A 23,603-nucleotide genomic window follows, 5' to 3' on the forward strand; every position below is an offset into this window, starting at 1 on the left:
TGGGTGGCACTCAGCTATACGTACATTTTATTTGTGTCTGAGGGTGCTCACCCGTCCGTGGCGTGAGCTAAATTAAGTCCCTAATGGCAAATAAAATAATAATAAAAACTGGTATTAAGAAATAGCTCAATGCGAAAAAACTTGAACTTCTTACTCTTAATGGAATCCCACACGAGTGATAGTGAGTTTATTTGAAGAAGAAAACAAGAGCTACTCTTCTATTATATTATTCATAATAGACTGACACAGATTCTTTTATAATAATTGACAGCAGAAAAATTACTATGGGTTGCCCCTTTATTCTGTTTTTACAAGGTTAAATTTTGGGATAAGGTTTCACAGACATAGACCACGTGGAGTTTCAGACAAGGCAACTGACAATTACTCATGTCTTGCGAAGTTCCGTTTATGGTTTGACTGTTCTCTGCAGTTAGATCTCTCTCTGGACTTCTTCTCATTTCAGCACCACTTACCAACCTCAACAACCAGACCGACGTGCTAAATAATCATCTTCCTAGACTTCAAAAACGACAGTCGTTCCATATCTACATTCGCATTTCTTTAGCTCTACCACTTTCTTTAAGTTCCCTTTCAAAATATTAATAGAATTATTATTAAGTCTGATTTTAATGCTGCAAGGTACCCCAAAGTCCACGGCAAGCTCGTCCTTTTCACCTTCCCTCACGTCACAGTAAACCAATGTAATCACAGATTTAAAATATGAAAGTGGCCAAAAACACTGCTCACTATATTATAAATAGGAAACAGTAGAAGAGAGATGGCAATAAATATAATCTCTTTTGTTTTTCTAAAAGGAAATGATAACCAACCATTAGTAATGACAAGGACATTCCACGAGTATTATTTTCTCAAACTCCAAAATTGTCATTTTCATTTCCTTGAAGATTTTGTTGCTTCATTTATCTTCTAAACTCGCCTAAGTTTTTCTGCTTTGCTGCCTTTCATTCGAAGATTTATCCTATACTACATGCCCACATGTGTGATTGACCTGGACCTTGTATAGAGTAAGACCCTTTTCTCTTTGGATTTGATATTTATGCTGTCTGGTTCATTTCTGAGTTCCAAGATTTATGGGATTTGACTGTTATCCTATTTAGAAACTTGGGTAGCTCATGAAATTTAATTCCAAAATCTTTGCATGGCATTTAATTTGTCAAAAGTGGATTTTTGCTGCTTTCTTACTCTATCTTGGAACTTGTATTTTCTATATTTAATTTGCTTTCGTGTTCTTTGTATAGGGTAATAAGATGAAGATGTTGCGGCTAAGGATTTCTGGATGTGTTTTCTTAGTTTCGTTTTGTTACTTGCTTCTCCTTGCACTTGCACAAAGCACAGATCCTTCTGAAGGTAATAATTTTTCTCCAGAATTCCCTATTTTAGATTTTAATTGTTTTTATAGTACACTTCTTATTCATGCACTTGATGTCCTCAAGCTGAGGGGTCATCGATCTTTAATATTTTGTCCTTTAAACTATGTAATTAAGGAGTCACTTAAATAAGCTACTGAATAACTGTGGTCATGTTCTTAATGTTGTGCAATGTTGCAGTCAATGCACTGCTAGCAGTAAAGAAGAGTCTTATTGATCCTATGAAGAATCTTTGGAATTGGGAGAAGGGAGATCCATGTACATCAAATTGGACTGGAGTTGTGTGTTATGAAACTTCTGGAACTGATAAATACTTGCATGTTGGGGAGCTGTACGTTTATTCATGCCTTTTGTTTTCCTTCTGAGTCGTGTTTTTTTTTTTCCGTTAAATATTTCTATATCAAGTGAAGCATCTTACCTGTTGTTAGTTTCAATGCAGCCAGCTGCTAAATATGAATCTTTCAGGAAATTTAGCTCCTCAGCTTGGTCAACTCTCCCAATTGAGGATACTGTGAGTTGCAAATTTTATCTCGTTCGTACTTTGGATACCCGTATAACCATCGAAGACTGTTGAAGTGACTAATTCCTAGAAATTAAGGAAGACTGAGGACAAAGAAATTGTTGGAGTTAGCTTAATATTATATTTTTCTCTAGTATCAACATGCTTGATGTTAAGAGAAGATCTTTTGCAGGAAGGTTGGCTAGAGATTTCTTGTAAAAACACTAGCCCCGCTCAGTTCATAATGAGAATATTTCACTCCCCTTTTTATTCTACGTTTTATTCTCATTATGCACATAAGGGAGGAACCGTATGAGATGAAAATCTCACGTAACATAACTATTTCTGGGCAAACTTGTGTTATTTATGTAAGCTTCTCCTGATAATCTTTTGGATTTTCTTTATAGGGATTTTATGTGGAATGAATTGGATGGCAGCATACCAAAGGAGATAGGAAATATTTCATCTTTGAGACTCCTGTAAGTTGGGTTCATGCTAATTTAATTTGTCAGCTGCCTCATAAGGATGGGAAACTCCTTCCTGTGATTTTATATACATAAAAGGACATTAATGTGATCTGTAATTCTCCTAAAGTATTTAAGTGAGTTGTCTTTTGTTCTGGTGATCAACTGATTGCTAAAGGGAGGAACTTTTGGTACTCGATAAAGAGAGTGAATCACATAATTCTATCATTAATATCTAAGTGCTTGTGAAAATCAATTGTGAAAGCATTTATTAAAAAGTGAGTATCTACTAGGGGATTAGCATGTCTTACTAGTTATTAATATCCATAAGATGAATTTTCAACAATAACAAATGATCCCTTTCTTTGGGCTAATTTTATGTATTGTGTATACAGGCTTTTGAATGGAAATAAGTTGTCAGGTGCTTTACCTGATGAACTTGGCTTTTTATCAAATTTGCGTAGATTCCAAGTGGACCAGAACAAAATCTCAGGTCCAATACCAAAGTCATATGCTAATCTGAGCAGTGTTAGACACATGTAAGTGGGGTTTTAAATACATGTCCTTGGCGAACAGGTTATTGTTTCTTTTAATATATCATCTGCTTTTATGTGAATTTTGCAGCCACTTCAATAACAACTCCATAAATGGTCAAATTCCACCAGAGCTGTCCAAATTATCTGCTCTGCTTCACTTGTGAGTTCATATTAGATGTTCTTGTAATTCACTTGATGATCCATCTACATGGAATCATATTGAGTGCTAAGTGAGGATACATGAATAATATGCAGGCTGTTGGATAATAATAACTTATCTGGGCATCTTCCTCCAGAACTTTCAAACTTGTCCGAATTGCGAATACTGTATGTCCTGTCATGTAATCTAGACTCTCATAACTCATTTCCTTCAATAATTTTTCTCTTGTTTAATGATCTTGGTTTTTGATGTATCTGAGCTTTATTGTGGTTTCTTGTGGTAAGACTTTTAGTAACATGCTTCAATAGGAAATGAATTTTCTTGACCATCACCCTTTCCCCCCTCCCTGCAGTCAACTTGACAACAACAACTTCAGTGGCTCTGAAATTCCTCCTACTTATGGCAATATTTCCAAATTAGCAAAATTGTAAGTATGATTAAACAATCTCTGCTTCTACTAAAATTTTACATTCTATTTGGAAGAGAAATGTTTATGCTCTTAGGACTCAGTATGTTGAATATTTGACAGGAATACTAATCTATATAAATTTAGACTGCTGATGCTCTTTTCTTTTTATCCTCTTTGACAAGGTAGAAGTCTTAGAAATTGCAGCTTGCGTGGAGCTATTCCTGATCTTAGCAACATATCAAACCTATACTATATGTAAGGAGTTTTTCTATTGATATTGTAACACATGTTTTCATTCTGTTCATGCTATGTCTAACTTCTTGTTTGTGTGCATGTCAAAGCGATATGAGCTGGAATCAGCTTACGGGACCCATACCATCAGAACTTTCTGATAATATGACTACTATGTATGTATATTGCAAATGTTAACTTCTTGAACATTCATTAAACTGTCAATTTATTCCAGCTATTTAATATTGTTTACTGTCTCACTTTTAAGTGTTTCCAAAATTTAAAAAAAAAAAGAAGAAGTTGAACTTACTCTAATCTTACTACCTGTGATCAACTTGATTAATTTTTTATGAAGGTATTCTTGTGCAAGTAATGTATTGTTGTTGATTTCAGTGATCTGTCAAACAACCGCCTTAATGGATCTATACCTGGAAGCTACTCAAATCTTCCTTTGCTTCAGAGACTGTGAGATTCTATCTACTTCTGATACTCTTGATTTTTTCTAATGGAACTGTCATTTGTATTCTAAATGGTTTTTCGTTACAGGTCACTTGAAAACAATTTGTTTACTGGTTCTGTTCCAGCTAATTTCTGGAAAAACATGTCCAGCACAAGTGACAGACTAACTCTGTAAGAACTGGAAAGAAATGCAATGAAATTGAGTATTAATTTTCAGCTTGAATAGATTCACATACCAAAGCTTATTGAAGTATAGGAATCTTGCTAACTTATCTCTTCTTTGCATGCAAAAAATGCAGTGACCTTAGAAACAATTCACTCTCAAACATATTAGGCGAACTAAACCCACCAGTTAATGTCACCCTGAGGTACTATTTCTGTAAACTACTGCATAACCTGCACAACATTTTGTTATTTTATTTTCCATCATAATTGGTTTCTCGATTTTATCATCGCCTTCTCAATCAAATTCTGAAATATGCGAATTTCGATTTCCATTGCTGTCCACTGAGTTGAACTGCAAATTTGCGTTGCGAGTTTGGATTTATTTTCATCAATAAAATTCTCATGAGCTTAGCAGTTCTGTTTTAGGCTGAGAGGCAATCCTATCTGCAATAGAGCCAACATGCCAAACATTTCCCAGTTCTGTGGACCTGAAGCTGAAGCAGATGGAACAACTGAAAGCTCAACAAATTCTACAACCTCATGTCCTACTCAAACATGTCCGATAGATAATTTCTATGAATTCGTCCCTGCATCACCTGTGTGGTGCTTTTGTGCTTCCCCTCTTACAATCGGATATCGCCTCAAGAGCCCTAGTTTCTCTTATTTTCCTACATATATTTATTCGTTTGAGGAGTACTTGGCCAGTGCTCTTAAACTGAACCCTTATCAAGTATATATTGTTTCATTTTTTTGGGAAAAAGGTCCTCGTCTAAGGATGTACTTGAAGCTTTATCCTGCATGGAATGATGCACATTCAAACACATTTAATTCAACCGAAGTTCAGCGGATAAGAGGTGTGTTCACGTCATGGACTTTTCCTCGCACCGACTTTTTTGGACCATATGAGCTTCTCAACTTCACCCTACAAGGACCTTATTCTCAGAGTATGTACTTGAAATCAGTACTTCTTTTTCAGATCAAATTCAATTTCTGAATTGTTTAGCAACTGATTCTGAGTTGAATGATCTGCTCTGTGAAGTACACTATAAACATTGGCATTTGCATTCAAAGTAACATATTAGATGGCTGAACATTATTGATTTAGTACCAAAAATAACAAATTTGTGTCTATGATCTGCTCTAATTTGAGAGATTCAACATATCTAGTTAGAACTTCTGTTAGATTCTATTAATAGAAACAGCAGGCAAGGTTGTGCTCTGATTATAGTGACATTATTGAGTCTTCTCTTGGCATGCAAATTCTATATTGTTGTATTGGTTGCACAAGTTTGTTTCTTTAATTTCTATAATTAATATTTGTTTCTCTATTACGTGCATTTCGTCTTCTGTGAATAGTCAGTATTGGCACCCAGAGTACAAAAATTAGTAAAGGAGTTTGGGCAGCCATTATAATAGGTGCTATCAGTTTCACTGTTATAGCATCTGTGATAGTCACAATTCTGATTCTGAGAAGACATGCTGGATATGAGCGGAATCTGTCAAGAAAACGACTATGTGAGTTCTATCCTGCCACTAATGAGAACTAGTTTCTGTAATTAGTTGTCTGACTATCATCCAAGAATATATGAAGTTGAGATTGCTGTTTCATTTGCAGCCTCAAAGATATCAATGAAAATTGATGGTGTGAAATTCTTCACTTTTAAAGAAATGACCCTGGCTACGAATAACTTTAATAGCTCAACTCAAGTTGGTCGAGGAGGCTATGGAAAAGTTTATAGAGGCATTTTAGCTGACAACACAGTTGTAGCTATAAAGCGTGCCGAAGAAGATTCGTTACAAGGCCAAAAAGAATTCTTGACTGAGATTAGATTGCTGTCCAGGTTACATCACAGAAATCTAGTTTCATTGGTTGGATACTGTGACGAAGAAGAGGAGCAGGTAATTCTTGCAATGTCTGAACCATCGGATGTCATTTTATATCTTTTGCTTGCAAGTGTTCTCGTTGATTTGAAATTTTCCATGTTACAAGTATTACAGTAATGGCATAATTTCAATAGAAAGGTCGTCAAATGGATTATGGAGCATCTAGGAAAATTTCTCATGCTTCTTTGCTGAGCGATTCTTTAAATTGAATCAGTTTTTTGTTTATTCAGGTTGCATAGAAATGCAAGAATTGCCTTGACCAATAGTAACATTTTCTTTCTCGTGTTCTTTCTTCATGACAGATGCTGGTATATGAATTCATGGCCAATGGCACCTTGCGAGACTGGCTTTCAGGTGGTGAGCTCTTTATAATTTGTGGTTCTTCGTCTTCTCTGACGATCTATGACTTTCTGAGGAAATGTTTCAAAGTGTTTGTAAACTTTTGGCTTCTAGAATCAACAGCCTCCAAATGCTAAATTATGCAGTACATTCAGTTTTTGGCAGATACGAACTTCACCTGCTACGAATAACACTTGGAGGCTAACAATTGAGGTTACTGTTTTGCAGCTAAAGGTAAAGAGAAACTGAACTTTGCTATGAGGTTAAAAATAGCACTGGGTTCAGCTAAGGGTATTCTGTATCTCCACGCTGAAGCAAACCCTCCAGTATTTCACCGGGACATCAAGGCCACCAACATACTTTTGGACTCCAAGCTTACTGCTAAAGTTGCTGACTTTGGACTCTCACGCCTTGCTCCTGTCCTGGATGATGAAGGAAATTTGCCTAATCACGTTTCCACAGTAGTGAAGGGAACTCCGGTACGATTGATTCAATTATATGCTCAGCTGAATTGTGTGCGATACTGCATATATTTCCTAAGTTGTTTTATGTATGATTCTTCTCCATCAGTGAACACCATATATGATTAATTACCTTTTAACATTTTATATGCTGATGTTGTTTGTTGCAGGGATACCTTGATCCAGAATATTTTCTGACCCATAAGTTGACAGACAAGAGTGATGTCTATAGTCTTGGAATTGTCTTTCTGGAGCTCTTGACTGGGATGCAACCGATAACACATGGCAAAAACATTGTTCGTGAGGTATGATATTCCGAAGGCCTCGAGTCCTCCTCTAGTGACATAGTAGTCGATGCATGTCATCAATACCATGGCATGGACTAATAATATCAAATTTCCTAATTTAGTTTAGGGAAAGGTGAAAATTAACCATGAGGAGCTATGTTACTAATCAGATGGATGCTATATTTTTCTGTGTCAGGTAACTATGGCTCATCAGTCAGGTATAATGTTCTCCATCATAGATAGCAGAATGGGAGCTTATCCATCTGAATGTGTGGAAAGATTTATAGCTTTAGCCCTTGGATGTTGCCATGACAACCCAGAAAATCGGCCATCGATGTGGGAAGTGGTCAGGGAGCTAGAGACCATACTCAAAATGATGCCAGCTAAAACTGATGTGATCTTTTCAGAATCCACTTCCCTGTATTCTGGCAGCTCCACTTCCACACACTTTGGGAATTCAGCATCATCATCTTCATTTTATACAGTCAATGATGAGTATGCATCATCCCAAGTTTCAGGAAGTGATCTTATCAGTGGTGTTATTCCCAGCATCAGTCCTCGTTGACATGGAAATTGGTCCTTTTATATATATGCTCAATCCTTCAAGATTCTAATTCTCATAATGAGGAACATTTTGTCATGTGCAGTTTAGGCAGCTGTAAAATGAGTTTTTGATTTCCCATTTTCTTGGTTTATGTTGTGTAACAAAGAAACAATTGGTGTGAGAAATCTTGTAGCTACTGCATGAGACTTTGATTTGCAGAAAGTTTACCAACATGAATACAATTAATTATTGACAACAAACTTGAGTTTGACCATCATCTACTTCATTTTGTTTACTCTTTACAATTTTAAAGCTCCAATTTGGTCCATACAATTACATATTGTACTTGGTACCATCTACAAATTGATTATATAATATTTATATAGGAAACTCACATAAACATCCTCTCTGGCTGTTTCTCACAGAACTGCAGACTTCCAACATGTGAAATCAGTATGCAAATTCACATTGTCATGTGAAACACTTGAAGAAGTTATCTAATAATTTTTCATGACAATCTATCTGTATTTATCATATTGTGTGTTGTGGAGTCCATTATTCATGTGGTACAAAATGAAGCTATCTTCTCTGACTTTACTCTTAAATTTATAGATGCTAATATAAAGTCTTAAATTTAATAGTTATTAGTTAGTCAATAATGCTAGTTTATAGATGCTATCTTCTCTGACTTTAGTTTTATTTTTTTATTTTTTTATTTTTTTATTTTTTTATCTACTTTGTTTGCATTGTACATGCTAAAATTAGCACCTTCTAGTAATAAATGCTAAGAAAATAAATAATTCAATTTATATAGTATTTATAGACTTTATTGAATATATGCCAAATCTCAGAGACTCCTTTTTCTTATTTTTTTTCTCTTAATAAGAAATTAATGGACTGATAATACACGCTGTACTAAATAGATATATAATATTTATAACACATGCTATTAATATTTAGTTTGGTCAATAAATGAAAAGGAAAAGGGGTTTTAATTTAAGTATTTTATATCATTGGGTGATGCACAGATAATTCAATTATTTTATAGTAATAACTGTGTGCAGCTGATATATGGAGTTTAGAATATTCTTCATTACTTTTGACCTGAAAAAGAAAAATATCCGGGTTTTTTTCCATTTGGGGTCGAGCGGTTTTCTTAACGCAGTCGATAATACCATTTGGATTTTTCTTTCTTTGTTTTTTCTTGTTTTCTTTGACATTAATAAGGAAGACCCGGTTTCTATTTTGCAGCTGGTTTTGAGGGATAAAGAAAACAACGTGCTAACTTGAAGATTTTAAATTTTAATCTTTAGTTATTATTATTTAAAAAAATCCCTCAAAATCCACTAATTTGTCAGGGTTTATTCCGCTTATAGAACCTTACCTGTCTCTTATATCTTTCTTTTTGTTTCTACTGCTTTCATATCTGCGATCGAAAGTGCTTTAATTTCTCTTTACCCACTTTTGTTTCACTGGTAGGTTTCTTTTTTCTCTTTTTATGGTTATAGTAATCCAGTTGTAATATTGAGGCTTGATGTTCATCATAATTTTGGGGTTCTATTAATGATCTGCTTTTTGCTGAGAAATGAAGGCACACTTAAAAGAAATGTGGAATTGCGATGTAGGATATTCTATTTTGTTAAAGTTATTAGCTTTCTTAGCTAGATTGTGGACTAGGTAGAATCACATGTAAAATTCACTGTGATTTTTTTAAAATTCAATTCTGAAATTCGGAATGCCCAATTTGAGAACATGTAGGGTTTTCAGTATCTTTGAGCACACTGGAATTGGGAAATTGTTAAAGGGTTTAGAAGGTAATATTAAATTGTTCTGTTATTAGTAAGTAGATTTGCATGTGTAATTTTTGATAAAATGATGGATTCTGCTAGGTCAAGCAGCACATTACATCTTGATCTCAAAATGTCATCTTTGTTTGAAATTAGCTCTTTAAATTGCAGTGCCTATGATCGTGTAATGTGATGTAGATGGTTGTAGAGATGATGGATTTTGGGTTTGGTATCTTGTAATTAGTGGAATAGTAGTGTTACTATCAAACAATTGATTAACTGATTTTAATCATGCGACTTTGAACTGCAGCAGATATTGATCCTGGCATATTTCAGGCAACACATTTGGGTCTCTTGATCTTTTACTATTTGGATCTGTAGTGGAGATTTCACAGTAAAGTTCGCAAATTGACATGAGGATTCATCTATAAGAACCAAATACTTTGGTGGTCAAAAGAAAGATGCAGTTCATATTCAAGAAAGCGCTATTCTTTTTTCTGCTCTCCGTAGTATTCTTAAGCTGTGTTTTGGCCGAGTCTGAAAATGAAACTTCGGAAAAGCTAAGATCTGCTCCACATAAAAATGTAGGAAACAATGTTATAGATGGCAGTGGTACAGAGAATTCCATTGATTTTGAGAGCACAAGTACTGGACTGGGTGATAAGAAAGGCACTTACAACAAAGTTTCAATATCTACGGTTGCATTATTTACGTTGGCCATGGCTGCTGCCACTGGTTTAGGTGCAGTCCCTTTCTTTTTTGTAGAGCTAGATCCACAGTGGGCTGGATTGTGCAATGGAATGGCTGCGGGGGTGATGTTGGCTGCTAGCTTTGACCTCATACAGGAAGGGCAGAGCCATGGTGCTGGCAATTGGGTTGTGATTGGGATTTTATCTGGTGGCGTTTTCATTTTGCTGTGCAAGAAGGTAACTAGTTTCGACTTCCATATTTAATTGTTAAGTCTACTACCTTCTCAACTGTAATTCATTATGTGCTTCTTGGTTATTAGTTACTGTCTATATTTCAAGAAACATTTGCCAGTTATTGGTGTTTTTATACCAGACAGACATGTCTACTTATTGTTTCTGTTTGTGTAGTATAATTTTAAGAGTTAATAAAGAATTAAAGATATTCACCTTGTATCAATTAAGTTAATGATATATATCTGTTTAGCTTTACTTGCATCCATTTCTGAACTTGTATCTCTGTACCTTATTTCTGGGTTTCAGTTCTTGGAACAATATGGAGAAGTAAGTATGCTGGACATAAAAGGTGCTGATGCAACTAAAGTTGTCCTTGTTATTGGAATTATGACTCTTCATTCATTTGGAGAGGGCTCAGGTGTTGGAGTCTCCTTTGCTGGCTCAAAAGGTTTTTCTCAAGGGCTTTTGGTAACTTTGGCCATTGCTGTGCACAACATACCAGAGGGGTTAGCTGTGAGCATGGTTCTTGCATCAAGGGGTGTTTCACCGCAAAATGCAATGTTGTGGAGTGTAATTACATCATTGCCTCAGGTAACAAATTATGTTTTGTGATTGGGCTTTGATTAAATTTCAGTTTACATGAGGTAATGTATGCTGAATGACTCTAAGATTGGTGAATCACTAGAATCTAAAAAGGGGGGAAAAGGAGTAAATTAATAAGCTTTTATGGTTTTCTGTACAATTCTTCTTGGTTGCTCTGCTCTTTGCTTACAATTATTTTGTTCAAAACAAATTGCATCTAAACCCGCGTTAAGACTGCAGCAAGCCTTGATGTGACTTCTCTTGGCTGAAGCTTGATCGCATTACAGTTTCTCGAACACTAATAGTTCATTTAGTGTCAAAGTGTTCAACTTGATCAATCAAATCCAACCCAGATTGATTGGGCTGTATCTTTCTTCATTACTATCAAAGATGGAATTGATAGTTAAGCCTGTTTTCAACCACCAAAATTGGAGTTTAACTAGTCTGCGATAAAGTTGCCTTTTCTATGTTGATATATATGTGTGCATGTGTGTGTATATCTTAAAGCCTGCTGCTAAGTTTAATCAATCAACTTGTTGCCACGTCTCCCTGGGAATCACACAGATTTGTGTATTCAGTAAACTTAAAAGTTTCTAACTGGTAATAGAGTTTAATCTTATGTTTCGTGAAGCATGTATCCCTCATTTTATTTAGGACCAAGATAAACACCTTTATTCCGCTACTTTGCATGTTGCAGTTTGTACAAATCCAGGTTAAGGTAGACCATTTAATACATTACCCCATGTCAGATGTAGCAAACCACCTGAGATGCATCATGCAATGCACCTGTAATTATTGACCCTACACAAAAAATAAATAAATAAATAAAAATAAAGCATGTGGGCAGTGGTTATATTTCTGAAAAAAAAAAAAATCTCCTTTGAGTGAGATTTTGTTAGCTTTCAATTCTTGACTGATGGTATATATTTAATTGCAGCCCATTGTTGCAGTTCCATCATTCATATGTGCTGATGCATTCAACAAGTTCCTGCCCTTTTGCACTGGTTTTGCAGCTGGGTGTATGATCTGGATGGTTGTTGCGGAAGTACTTCCTGATGCTTTCAAGGTAATCTTTTTTATTTATTTTTCATATTCTTACTTAAATCTATTATAGATGTATTGTAAGGATCCAGTTTTCCAGAGCATTCAGAATGTCTTTAACTAATTTTTGTTACTCGTCCCCTAACCATTTTGATTGCACAAAATTGAATTTTACTGTTTGTTGTCTATCTGTAATATCATTGCTGAAATAGGAACATGCAGATAACACATGATAAAAACATGTGCACTCTAGAAAGAGGAAGGAATTATTAAGACGGGCTTTGTTTGTTTGAGAGGGTGAAAAGGGGAGGGATTTGAAATTTGAAAATAATGTCTATTTTAAAATAGGAGGGAAATGCACCTAACCCTTATTGTTTTTAAAATTTCAAATCTTTCAACTGTTCCATCCTCTCAAACAAACATAGTCTAAGGCTGAGTAGGATACAGCCAACAAAGTGGAGAAAGGCAAGGAATTGGGCTCTCTTTCTTTTCTTCCTCCTGCTAGTTGATTGTCTCTTGGATTTCTTTTACATTTTCTCTCACATGATAGTACTAGTGTTTCACTTCATATAGATGGACTTATTTGTTATGGCTCCCGTTGCATGTATTGAATTATATGTCGACTGCCGCTTCTGGCACAAAAGTGAATATGGCTTACATCTTTTATTAGCTTTAGTTTCCATTTTTTTTTTTCCCCGATGGTGGTATTTATGGGATCTAAGAGCTGATGCTAGTCTTGCTGCATTTTTAGTTTAAAACTCTATACGAAATTAGATTATTGGATAAGATTGGGAGAATATGACATGGCTGCTTATTGTTTTCATTCTGAGTGGCACACAGTGAAACTTGAATACTGAAATTCAGATGCATTGTGAGTGTCAACTTGAGTTTTGCTTCACCATTCTCATATGTTTAATCTAGGCAGGGAGCACTTTGTGCACTGGGTGAATCCTTTATTCTCAGATGCCTATCTTGGTTACTCACTGTGCGTGATGCTAGCTTCTCTGGCCTTTTAATTACAGGAAGCCTCATCTTCTCAAGTGGCATCAGCAGCTACGATTTCTGTAGCATTTATGGAAGCATTAAGCACTCTGTTCCAGAATTTCAGTCATGACTACAAGTGAGTTGCTCTCGAAGCTCTAGCTTTATAGGATGCATGGTTTGGAAGTAGCAATATTGCATTGTATTTGATGTCCCGTCACACATTCCATTGACATGCTCATATTGATGCTGGTTTGTGCAAAGTTGTTCTCTGAGCTTGGTACAAGTCAATCAAGATGACGTTCAGCTTCTGAAACTCGGTGGTATTAGTAACCATTTCTTGAGATTTTTGTCAGTTACATGAATTGAAAATATGTTGATTCTAAACATCTAATCCCATAGGTCCATTGTCTACTTTTACTTTTGAAACATTTAACTTTAGCTATCTTTTACAATTTGTACTTCTTTGTGTTATCATATCCAAGCTTTTTCCAACAACTTTAATCACAGGATTTTGCTTTTCACTTGATTGTTTCTGCACCTCCACCTTGAGGTTCTCCTTCATGTGTGCTTTCTTTTCATAATTAATCAGAAATGGTTCTTCTTTCGAATGTCCTATTCTTTTTTCTTACAACAAAGAAATATTCTTTTTTCTTTTCTCACCAGTACCACGAAATGTTACAAGTGGTCATTTAATTTACTTGCATTGTGTTACTTCTCATTTGAAACTAAATTTCAGTTTACTTTAACTAAATTTCAGTTTACTTTACATTGCAGCTCAGAGGATGCTTCAGGCTTCTTTGTTTCATTGCTTTTTGGCTTTGGGCCATTGCTTGGTGGCATCATACTTGTTGCATTTGCTCTTGCATTCCACCTTCAGCATGCCCTTCTCATGGGTGCAGCATCTGGCATTGCATTTGTCCTTGGTGCTTGGCGGCCGCTGCAGCTACTTGTGTCTTCAAAAATGGGGTTTATCCCCCTTTCATTTTTGCTTGCACTGGGAGCAGCATTTGTCCATGTTTCCAGTTCTAGCATCTCGAGTCTTGCGGGTCGCAAAAGGGCATCAGCTAATAATTTGCCCATGGTATATGGCTTTCCTATGAGTGTTCACACCCTTCAGTCATTCCTCTCCTGTGGGGCAGTCGCCTTTCATGCTTTGGCTGAGGGGCTTGCACTAGGAGTAGCTGCTCCAAAAGCTTATGGACTTGGTCGGCACATGGTCCTTCCGGTCTCTCTACATGGACTTCCTCGTGGTGCTGCTGTTGCTAGCTGTATCTTTGGCGCAACTGACAGCTGGCACAGTGCTCTAGCAGCAGCAGCTTTAAGTGGATTTGTGGGTCCAATATCTGCTATTGGAGCAATACTCGCTGGAATTGACTACAGCGGTCTAGATCACATAATGGTTTTAGCGTGTGGGGGATTACTTCCAAGCTTTGGAAGGATAATTGGGAGAGCAGTAAGGTTGGATACAAGGAAAAGCGGCTGTGGTCTTGCAATCGGAGTTGGGTTTGCAACACTTTGTTTAATGTGCACCAAGTTGGTTTGCTTGCATACACCTTACTGTAATTCAGCTCCTGAGGCTGTTAGATGAGTCCAACTTAACTCAATTTACCGAAATTACATGTGATGTTGGGGCCTGTAACGTACACAGCATGTTGGAAGAACTTGTATAGTTAGTTTATTGGGACCCCAGCAAAAATAGCAAAGGATGATATAGAGGAATCTCCCATTGAGGATGATTTCTATGTGATTCAATTCCCCACAGTTTTTCTATAATACTACTCTCTTTCTCAATCTCTCTCGAGATAAAAAGAGGTACAAGTGGTAATCTAGAGAAATATCAGTTTTAAGGATGACATTTTTGTTTCGAATATTGGCTGCCAGTGTTGAGTACACATGACCACAATACGCCATTTTGATAAAGGCCCACCAGCACCACCAAATCATTGAAATTTGAAACTGACAACATTTCACCAACCCACAACCCCCCATATTGATGGCCAAATTCTTGTCCATATTGTGCTGGAGCAAGATGTGACCATCGCCCAAATAAAAAGAAGGGCGATTCTCTTGCTTATTTTGTGTTGGAGCAAAGATGTGCGGCAGAGCATGAACGTTTCATCATCAAAATAGACTAAATTCTTGGGAAGCATAGGGTTATCCCGATTCAATCATCATTCCCAACTCTCAACCTTTCAAGAATTGAAGTAATAAAAACAAAAGAAAACACCTAATCTCAAGCTTTTAGAATTAAAGTTATAAAAGCAAAAGAAAACGCCTAAAACCAAGACTGATATCATGATCTGATTTTTTTTTATTACATATACATATAGAAAGATGTTTTCAGATCACTTGAAAGTCGACTGATTGCTCTGCAACTCCTCTGCATCATCTAGCAACTTTTCCTTCTCCGCCAAAACAGGCTTCGCTTCTGCGACACTCTGCGACCCTGTCAACCTTGCCAATATAACAAAAGACATTCCACCAAGAACATTATTCAAGCACCTGAGAACCACAACAGAGCTCTTAAAAGCCAAAGGAGGTAGCCCCTTCTCCAGCACAAACTCAACTCCATTAAGTGTTTGATATCTCAAGTTACTACTAATACCCATATGCAACGCCCAAGTCACTGCATTTAGAATTGTTGGTGGAGGCTTGTTGGGCGTTTCAAAAGTTGGATCCATCTTCTTCCTCATTGTAATCAACCCATTTGATAATGCAGTTCCTACTAGCCCTGCAGCAAAACCAACAGCTGCAAAGATTGTGCCTTTGTACACAGCAGTGCCGAGTCTATTCATAAGCGTAAAAGCACCCGGCTCAAACATATGACTAGCCGGACAATTTGCAAAGATCGCAGGTAGAGTAGCACTCGCAGCAGATGCAGTTGGTGCTAAAAGATACATGAGAGTGAAATTCAAAATAGAACCAACAACAAGAGTTGAAAAAACAAAGTCTAACTCATTAAGTCCAAAATTGGGGCGAGAAGCCATGTCACCAAGAACACAAGCAGATACACCAACTAATTCCTCCATCAAAACCTTAAAAGGAAACTGCGGATCTGCAGCTACTCTGCTCCTCCATCCGTTTAAAAAAAGACCCAGAATCCCAAATCCTCCGAATGATGATGACGATGATGAACTATCTCCTCCACTACCACCATCCCCGCCGCCACCATAGCCACGACCGATGCCACTGCTTCCATTTCCTCCTCCGTGAGAAAGCTCATGATCGGACAGTTTTGGATGAGGAATAAGGCGAAGAGAAGGGTTCTGAGCATTGGAAAATGGGAAAGCAATCGAAGGATTCGAGAGACTGTAATTCTTTAAAAAAGACTTCGATGAAGTTGAATCTTGGCTTGCAAATACAGAGCAGCGAAGCTGTGCTGCTGTTGCCATTTTCTTTTTCTTTCTTTTTCTGGGTCGATCAGAACTCCTGAAACAAACAAATTACAACAATAACAATAATATATTAATCACCACCCACCAACAAAAGCCATTTACAGATCTGGATTCAATAAAAGGTATAGAAGTTATTTTCATTTAAAAAAAAAAAAAAAAGCAAACCTTAGTGGTGAAAGCGAAGGCAAGATACAGGGAGTAGGTGAGAGAGAGATGAATTGAGGGATGTACTTAGAGTGGTCTGTTATTAAATATCAAAATCTTGAACAGATCAAAATAAAAACAAGAAATGTAATAATAACTGATCAGGAGATAGAGGAATACGAAAACAGGGCCATAGAAAAAGAAAAATTAGAATAGAAGCTATCGCCCTGTATCTATCACTCACCACTGAATCTGATGCTACTTGTTTAAATTTATAGTGTGGCTCTTACGGTCGATAAAAAGCCTAAAACCCTAACATAATGGCTACATATACTTTTGGTTGCCAACTTTCTGATAAAACATTAATCATCCGACCTTAGCTCAGTTGGTAGAGCGGAGGACTGTAGTTGGTAATAAGCCAGTTAGCCATCCTTAGGTCGCTGGTTCGAATCCGGCAGGTCGGAATTTTGGCACCATTTTTTCAATGAAAACATTTTGTCATTTCCCGAAAATGCTTACAAAAATTTACTGGTTATTATGGCGCCAAAAGATGGTATCTTACTTATTGGTATTTTTTGTTGGCCCCGAAGTTTCAGTATTTACATATCTTCTGTCCATAATTCCAATGACATTTTATGGACAACCACATGCACACCAATTTAACAATCCGAGGCACATGCAATGCAAATGTAGAGGTTCCTCTTAACCAAGCATGCTTCCAACTGTCTCCTTGACCCATAAGACAATCACCTTCTCTTCTTCTTCTTCTTCTTCTTTTTTCTTCCTTTTCTCTTTTTATTGCAGCCGAAGAAGATTGTACATGTTATTGTCAGTCATGATTCTGAAAGTGTTTCATAACACATCGTTGAACATAGATTCTCGTACAATGTCAAATCCCTAATAGTAGGTATCCACCAATGTACTGGAGTCGATCTCAATTGATACGTCTCATAAAAAATGTTGTTTTTATTCGCTGGTTTTTCTTTCTTTTTTTTCCTTAGCACAGCTGTTTCAGGTTGAGAATAAGTGGCAATTTGTTCTTCTCATGTTAAAAACACTTGTGCCTAGCATAGCTAACAAAATACTTATCATGATAGATCATGGAGCACATGGGTTTTTTTTATTTTTTTTTTTCCGCCATGAAATGACAAATGCAAAAGGAACCAAGTCAAACTTCATAACCCTTTTGTCACTGTCATCACCTAACAAGAGTTGTTGATTACGTCTTGTCACCGATTACGAAATGGTTTCTGGTATTTATGTCATGCTAATATTTCTTTACCATCAATCCAATAACATTGGATGTCTCCAAGAAGAAGATTCAAATGCTCAAGACAAATTAGATAATAGTAATAAAGAAGTTGCAATTTCAATTCAATACTTTTTTTTTTATCACACTATGCAAAATGATGACAACTACAAAACTCAAGATTCATTGTCTTTTAATACCTAGCCCTTGCCACATTTGATATATATATTCCCACACTCCTCATAGCTGCTAACACAAGAATAAATCCAATGAATGTATCAAGTTTACATTTAAGAGAAAAGGGAAAAAGGAAAAATAAGAAAAAAAGAGAACTGACCTCAGCAAGCCTAAATTCAAGAACCAGCTATATAATTCTCTTTTTTTTTTCTGTTTTTAATGCTTTCGATTTTGTCCTTTTATCTTGGGAGAAAAAATAAACGAAAATAAAAGAAACCCCCACCAGAAAGCTCACCAGCAATAACTGTTAGTCTATTCTTTTTGTAACTGTGCTGCACTGAGATGTACTGGAAGCTGTACCCATGCAATCTTGTGGCAGGATGGAAACCAATAAGGTGGTAAATATGATATGGGAGCCGGCATGATCTCTCAGCGTACTGTTTTCGCACGTTTCATTCCGCTCGTATTGAAAGGAGAGACACTACCACTTGGTCCAGGACTGTCCTCTCTGAAATTCGAATTGAGCATGGCTAGTTCCCGCAATTGCTGCCTCTTGATAAAGTCTTGCGACTCATCCTGCATATGGGAAGACAATTTCACCAGAAAGATAGAAATGCTTCTCTACCACATGGTGCCTAAAGAGTTTTCAAGATTTTTTAACAAGTAGAAATAAATAGAAGCAAAACGAACTTTCAAGCTCTAGGACATGAGTCGAACTAAGTTGATTAGCTTTGTGATTATTAAAAATTCTAGAATTCCATCACCAAACAGAGTAAGTAGATAGAAGCTAATACCACAGGTTTGAGAAGTTCCCCTATAATTTCCTGCGCCTGTCTCAGCCTCATTTCAACTATATTGGCAGGTAGATCAGCTTCGATTAAGATGTGGAGTGGATCATTCAGGTGCTCATAGCCTGGTCTTCCCCTCAACTTCTCTTCCTTCAAGATGGAATCACATTAAAAGATTAGGAACGTGAAAAGAGACCAAACCTTAAATGCTAATTGCTGAAGAGGGAGATGGGGCAAATATTAATTCATAAGTTTGATATGCTTGGTCAGTCAGTTTCAGCTTAAGAAAATAGGGATTTTTTAACAGTAAAGAATATACATGTGGCATCCAGTACCTTGTCTGGGTCCTTTATTGACCCCTTCCCTCTAATGTATACACGGCAGCCGGTGGTAGCTTCCACCCGTTTCAGTGAATTACCTCTAGGGCCCAAAAGTCTCCCCACAAAATTGAACTATCAACCAGGAAGAAGCAGCCAGCAAAGAAGTTATTGCTTGTTAGAAGATTCTGCTATGTTAAATTGAATACTGAGGATAAGATCAATTCGAATTTAACATAATAAAACCAGAATTCTAAACAATGAAATAAAGTTTACATTGGGATAAGTATCTACTGGAATTTCCAAACGCAAAATTCTTTTCACAGTGTATGAACTAGGGCTCGCAGGTGCACTTTGCCAATCCATCGTCATTCCAGGAGGCCCACTTAATCTCTGCACCAGCAATTTTGCTTTATTAGCATATTAACTATATAAACTTAAAGAATGTAAACCAGTGATATAAGAAGACATATCTGCAATCATCACATCAATTGTGAAACTATAACAACTACTAACTATACCTCCTTTAGAAATGGAGAAAATATGGGAAAGCAAAAGAGACTAACTGATTATTATCACAAGAACAATTACATTTTGTCAGTTATTTGCAAAACTTCCTGAAGTTACGCAAAACACATAGATTTTCTCCGCTTTATAATTCATCAGAAATTGAAGGAAAACGGATCTAAAGGAAGGAACTCTCAATCAGGATAAAACCTATTATGATAGAATCATGGAGCAAGGAAGATGATTATCTAAATTCAAACTGCAGGAAATTCCTTTCATGGAGAAAGTTGGTGCGTGTTTTTTCTACTAGCTTAAAAGTGTACAGTGAGGATCCTGCAGTTATTCTCGTTAGTCTTGAAAATCTTGAGATTGCTTCACAAGTGCTTTTAAATTTTATTTTTATCATACCATTTGCCTAGTCTTTTCCCTTCATAAGAAGGATCATAGTATCGGAGCAGCTTAGCTCTTACAGACCTGGAATACACGATACAAGGTCCCTATATTACTAGCATTTAGGCATGGATCAATGCAAGAGAAGTTAAACCATCACCTCTATCCCGGTTCTTCTGTCCAATGTTTATATCCAACTTCAAGCACGCAAGCGTATACAGACTTTAGACTAGAAATTCCTATAATTCAACAAGTGAATGTGCATAGCACATAACCCAAAAAACTTTCCAGAATTAACCTTAAAATAAGTAAGTGAAAGTGTTTTGTGTTGCATGGAACCACGCACCAACAACTATTCTAGGTTGAAATTTACAGGTAAAGAAAAGGAGGCCAGGTGAAAATGGAACAAACTAAGGTATGTTTGGGGTTTCCAAAATGAAGAAAGAATGTTTTTCATGAGCTGAAGAGATAATTTTGAAATTCTAAACCAGTAAACACTCTATGATAACTACTTGTTGGTGATGCTCTAGAACTTTGCAGTGTTTCTGAATAATATTCATGAGAAATTATAGTCACATATACATTGGGAAATGAAAACAGAAACACTTATATAGTCAACTCATCTACCTATATGTCAAATTACAGGCAAGTACATACCAAGTTAACGAGTGGCTAGCCAAAACTAAACTAACAGCAAAAAAGGGCAACAAATAAAAATTAACATAAACAATTACCTCTTGAGGAAGGCCATTCCAACTGCCTAAACCTGTTCCAGAAACATTAGACATAAGATTTGATGAAGCCATGGGACTGGGGCTTCTATGCCTCAACCTGTCAAAATCTCCAAATCCTTGGTTGGACATCATTCCTGAAACCCGAAAAATTTCTGCAAGAAAAACTGAAACATTGTCAGAAATATATGATGGATCATGATGAGTAAAAGCAGTGCCTACAAAGAAGAATCCCAACCCTACAAGAAGTTAAAGAAAGGAAGCTCGGAAGAAGACTAGAATCTAAGTAACATTGCATCAAAAAGATGAAATCAGAATAAGGAAAAACAAAAAATCAGTTAGCAAACCTCAACCCCAACCAACTGACAAGCAAAGAAGTTATAAGTCCATTCATATTAAACTAAGTGGTTTTACTTGCTGTGTGTCTTCCACGACATATGTTGAACACAATATTGATACCAGAAAGACTGGTCAGAGGAAAAGTTCAAAGTTTTAGGTATCTTGTAAACAAGAGGCAACTATAGACAATTACTCTAATATTTTTTATGTACAAAACCCATCCATTAATCACAAACTTATTATGAGTTAAGACTACCTTCTGCTTGAATCTAAGAGATTTGAAATTAGGCAAACACCCAGTGGCTGTGAAAATTAAATTTGTAGCCATGAAGCTACTTCAAATATATCCAAGCTTTTACGTGGCCAACTTTCTGCCATTAAAGTCAACTCAAAATAGCATACTGTGGCAGCATCTAAAATGGACAAAATCCAGTGTCTTAATTTAATCATAATTATTATATCAGTAATTTAACAAAGCATTTCTTCTAGTATGATTGTCTACCAGGCTTTTTCCTGCACTTAAACATTACTTTACATGGCCAAGTCACTGCAGTTTGAGATTGAGGGTTGGTTGATTTTAGTTTATGCGATCACTTAATGGCTGATTGTCTAAAATGCTTACTCTATATCGAACAATGGACCAACAAATCGGGAGATTGTTACATTTTGATCTTCAAAGTTTCTTAACCCACAAATAAACTGTGTATAGAGGTGTAATTGACATCACTCAACTTTAATTAGAATGATGTTTAGACGATTTTGCTGTAAAAATTGCTCAGCTGCTGAGGTAATATCTTTTACACACAATGCTAAGATACTAACTACACTGTTAACCAAAAATGATAAGAAGAATTGCCCCTGATCAAGGCAAGAGTACTTAGCAAAAGCCCCATAATCAGAAAGCCAACAAGTGAACGTGCAGAAATCACTCAGTAACAATCAAACTTATCTAACAAAGAAAGACAAAGAAGCACATTCACCATTCGAGAAACATTGGAACCCAAAAAACAAAAAAAGCATAAAAAAGCAGAAAAGCAATGAAAATCTAGAAAAACTCAGATCCAAAAATAAAAAACAGAGAAATAGACCTTGATTTAACAGTCGGCTACATATGGGAAGAACCTGCATGAAAGGTCCAAGCTTTTGATGCTCAGCTAACAACTCTGATAAGTACTGACTACAAAGACAAACAAAAGAAAAAACAGATCAAAAAAACAACATAATTCTCAACATAAAAATTGATATAAGCAGATTACCCCCCCCCCCCCCCCCCCCCCCCCCCACCAAAAGAAATGAAAAGGAACCAATCTTAATTCTTGCTTTCTTTAAGGAAAACTACCTGTCAACATCAGGAGTGCTTCTAATCTGAGGAGAAGCAGCTCTTGCAGGTGAGAAGTTGGGATTATACAAACCTGACATAGCTATCTTTCCTGTTTTTCTGTTAACTCAAAGATTGTTCTTTTTTTTATATATTTTTTCTGTTTCGAAGAATGAGATGGCAAAGAAAAGAAAAGAAAAGGGTTTTAGTTGCGGTGGTTGCAGAAGAAAAAGGAGAAACACAGCACCATCAATAAAGAAGGGTTTGTAATGACAAGCAAAAACACTACAAATTAAAAGAAAACAATAAAAGTAAAAATAAAACAAAAGGGTCTTAAGGGTCTACTCTTCTCGACAGACTTTCTGTGAATTTTTGCAGAAAGTAAGCCAAATCTTTAATTATTTTATTTCTTTTTAATTTTTTTCTATATATAATTTTCACTTTAAGCTAACCCCAAGTAAATAAAACAAACAAGGAAAAAAAAGATCTTTTTTAGGAAGCTAAAATCATTAAGGTGGTAAAGATGGCATGGCAGACATAATTTCCAGATTAAAAGAAGGAAAAAAATGAAAGTTTTGTATTACTACTTTGTTTACTGTAGTACTACTGTGGCCTGGTTACTTGAGGTAAAATATATGTGTGTGTACTGTGGAGGTGAAGGTACAGTGCTGCAGTCGAAGACACGTGTTAGCCATGCAGAAAATCAGGTGGCTGTATCTGATGGTCGGAAGGTGAGGATGGTCCCACTTTAAGACAAGAGGCCAATGGTAATATATTATTGATAATGATGTCGCCAACGCAGGCTTAGCTGGACTCTTTCGTTCCTTATGCTTTACACTTCAAACTACGTCGTTTTAATTTTTTTTTTTTCTGGCCTTCAATGTGTTTTACTTTTACAGTTTTACTATTTTTTCTTTTCCAGTTCGAATGATTGTGGTACACAATATCAGGGTAAATTTTCCAGCTGATATCAATAAGATCATATTTTAAATTGATATTAATACTTTAATTTAAATCTAATTAGTATTTAAACTATATGAAAATATATCAATTTACGACAGTTTCTAATTTGAAGAGGTATATTTCGTTTGATTTTCCGTCTCAC

At 36.2% G+C, this 23,603-nt stretch overlaps 4 protein-coding genes and 1 non-coding gene across 11 annotated transcripts; 3 read left to right on the top strand and 2 right to left on the bottom strand.

The window, feature by feature from the left end:
- Window positions 1-804: 804 nt before the first annotated feature.
- Window positions 805-8,086, top strand: LOC8267971 (probable LRR receptor-like serine/threonine-protein kinase At1g06840). 5 transcript variants are annotated; one of them, XM_015726994.3, is made up of 21 exons: window positions 805-1,025; window positions 1,260-1,368; window positions 1,569-1,719; window positions 1,828-1,899; window positions 2,295-2,366; window positions 2,747-2,890; window positions 2,976-3,047; window positions 3,143-3,214; window positions 3,400-3,474; window positions 3,643-3,711; window positions 3,798-3,863; window positions 4,081-4,152; window positions 4,234-4,317; window positions 4,446-4,514; window positions 4,738-5,255; window positions 5,668-5,826; window positions 5,927-6,210; window positions 6,498-6,552; window positions 6,763-7,013; window positions 7,166-7,300; window positions 7,479-8,086. In XM_015726994.3, the coding sequence occupies exons 2-21, from the start codon at window positions 1,269-1,271 to the stop codon at window positions 7,845-7,847; spliced, it is 2,889 nt and encodes a 962-aa protein (XP_015582480.1). In that variant the 5' UTR covers window positions 805-1,025; window positions 1,260-1,268; the 3' UTR covers window positions 7,848-8,086. The 5 variants fall into 5 exon arrangements, with proteins under 5 accessions (XP_015582480.1, XP_002531806.1, XP_015582482.1 ...); XM_002531760.4 differs by having other exon boundaries at window positions 6,498-6,549; XM_048369815.1 differs by lacking the exon at window positions 805-1,025 and adding an exon at window positions 1,108-1,126.
- Window positions 8,087-8,948: 862 nt separating this feature from the next.
- LOC8267972 (putative zinc transporter At3g08650) lies at window positions 8,949-14,934 on the top strand. 3 transcript variants are annotated; one of them, XM_015726988.3, is made up of 6 exons: window positions 8,949-9,301; window positions 9,924-10,539; window positions 10,843-11,127; window positions 12,056-12,184; window positions 13,182-13,279; window positions 13,918-14,934. In XM_015726988.3, exons 2-6 carry the CDS (start codon window positions 10,075-10,077, stop codon window positions 14,729-14,731), a joined length of 1,791 nt encoding a protein of 596 aa, XP_015582474.1. In that variant the 5' UTR covers window positions 8,949-9,301; window positions 9,924-10,074; the 3' UTR covers window positions 14,732-14,934. The 3 variants fall into 3 exon arrangements, with proteins under 3 accessions (XP_015582474.1, XP_015582475.1, XP_048225934.1); XM_015726989.2 differs by having other exon boundaries at window positions 9,927-10,539; XM_048369977.1 differs by lacking the exon at window positions 8,949-9,301 and adding an exon at window positions 9,356-9,640 and having other exon boundaries at window positions 9,927-10,539.
- Window positions 14,935-15,363: 429 nt separating this feature from the next.
- Window positions 15,364-16,984, bottom strand: LOC107262256 (protein RETICULATA-RELATED 3, chloroplastic). Its single transcript, XM_015726991.3, has 2 exons — window positions 16,704-16,984; window positions 15,364-16,572 (listed from the first exon to the last, which is right to left on the bottom strand). The coding sequence occupies exon 2, from the start codon at window positions 16,533-16,535 to the stop codon at window positions 15,489-15,491; it is 1,047 nt and encodes a 348-aa protein (XP_015582477.1). The 5' UTR covers window positions 16,536-16,572; window positions 16,704-16,984; the 3' UTR covers window positions 15,364-15,488.
- A 68-nt stretch (window positions 16,985-17,052) lies between these two features.
- TRNAY-GUA lies at window positions 17,053-17,146 on the top strand. The gene is made up of 2 exons: window positions 17,053-17,089; window positions 17,111-17,146. It is a non-coding gene; the product is annotated as a tRNA-Tyr (tRNA).
- Window positions 17,147-18,026: 880 nt separating this feature from the next.
- LOC8267973 (KH domain-containing protein At2g38610) lies at window positions 18,027-22,918 on the bottom strand. The gene is made up of 7 exons (XM_015726993.3): window positions 22,520-22,918; window positions 22,269-22,357; window positions 20,845-20,996; window positions 19,490-19,606; window positions 19,232-19,348; window positions 18,903-19,046; window positions 18,027-18,684 (listed from the first exon to the last, which is right to left on the bottom strand). The coding sequence occupies exons 1-7, from the start codon at window positions 22,597-22,599 to the stop codon at window positions 18,538-18,540; spliced, it is 846 nt and encodes a 281-aa protein (XP_015582479.1). The 5' UTR covers window positions 22,600-22,918; the 3' UTR covers window positions 18,027-18,537.
- Between the last annotated feature and the right edge of the window lie 685 nt (window positions 22,919-23,603).

This window comes from Ricinus communis, chromosome 10, assembly GCF_019578655.1.
Source record: "Ricinus communis isolate WT05 ecotype wild-type chromosome 10, ASM1957865v1, whole genome shotgun sequence".
In the NCBI taxonomy this organism is placed as follows: Eukaryota; Viridiplantae; Streptophyta; class Magnoliopsida; order Malpighiales; family Euphorbiaceae; genus Ricinus; species Ricinus communis.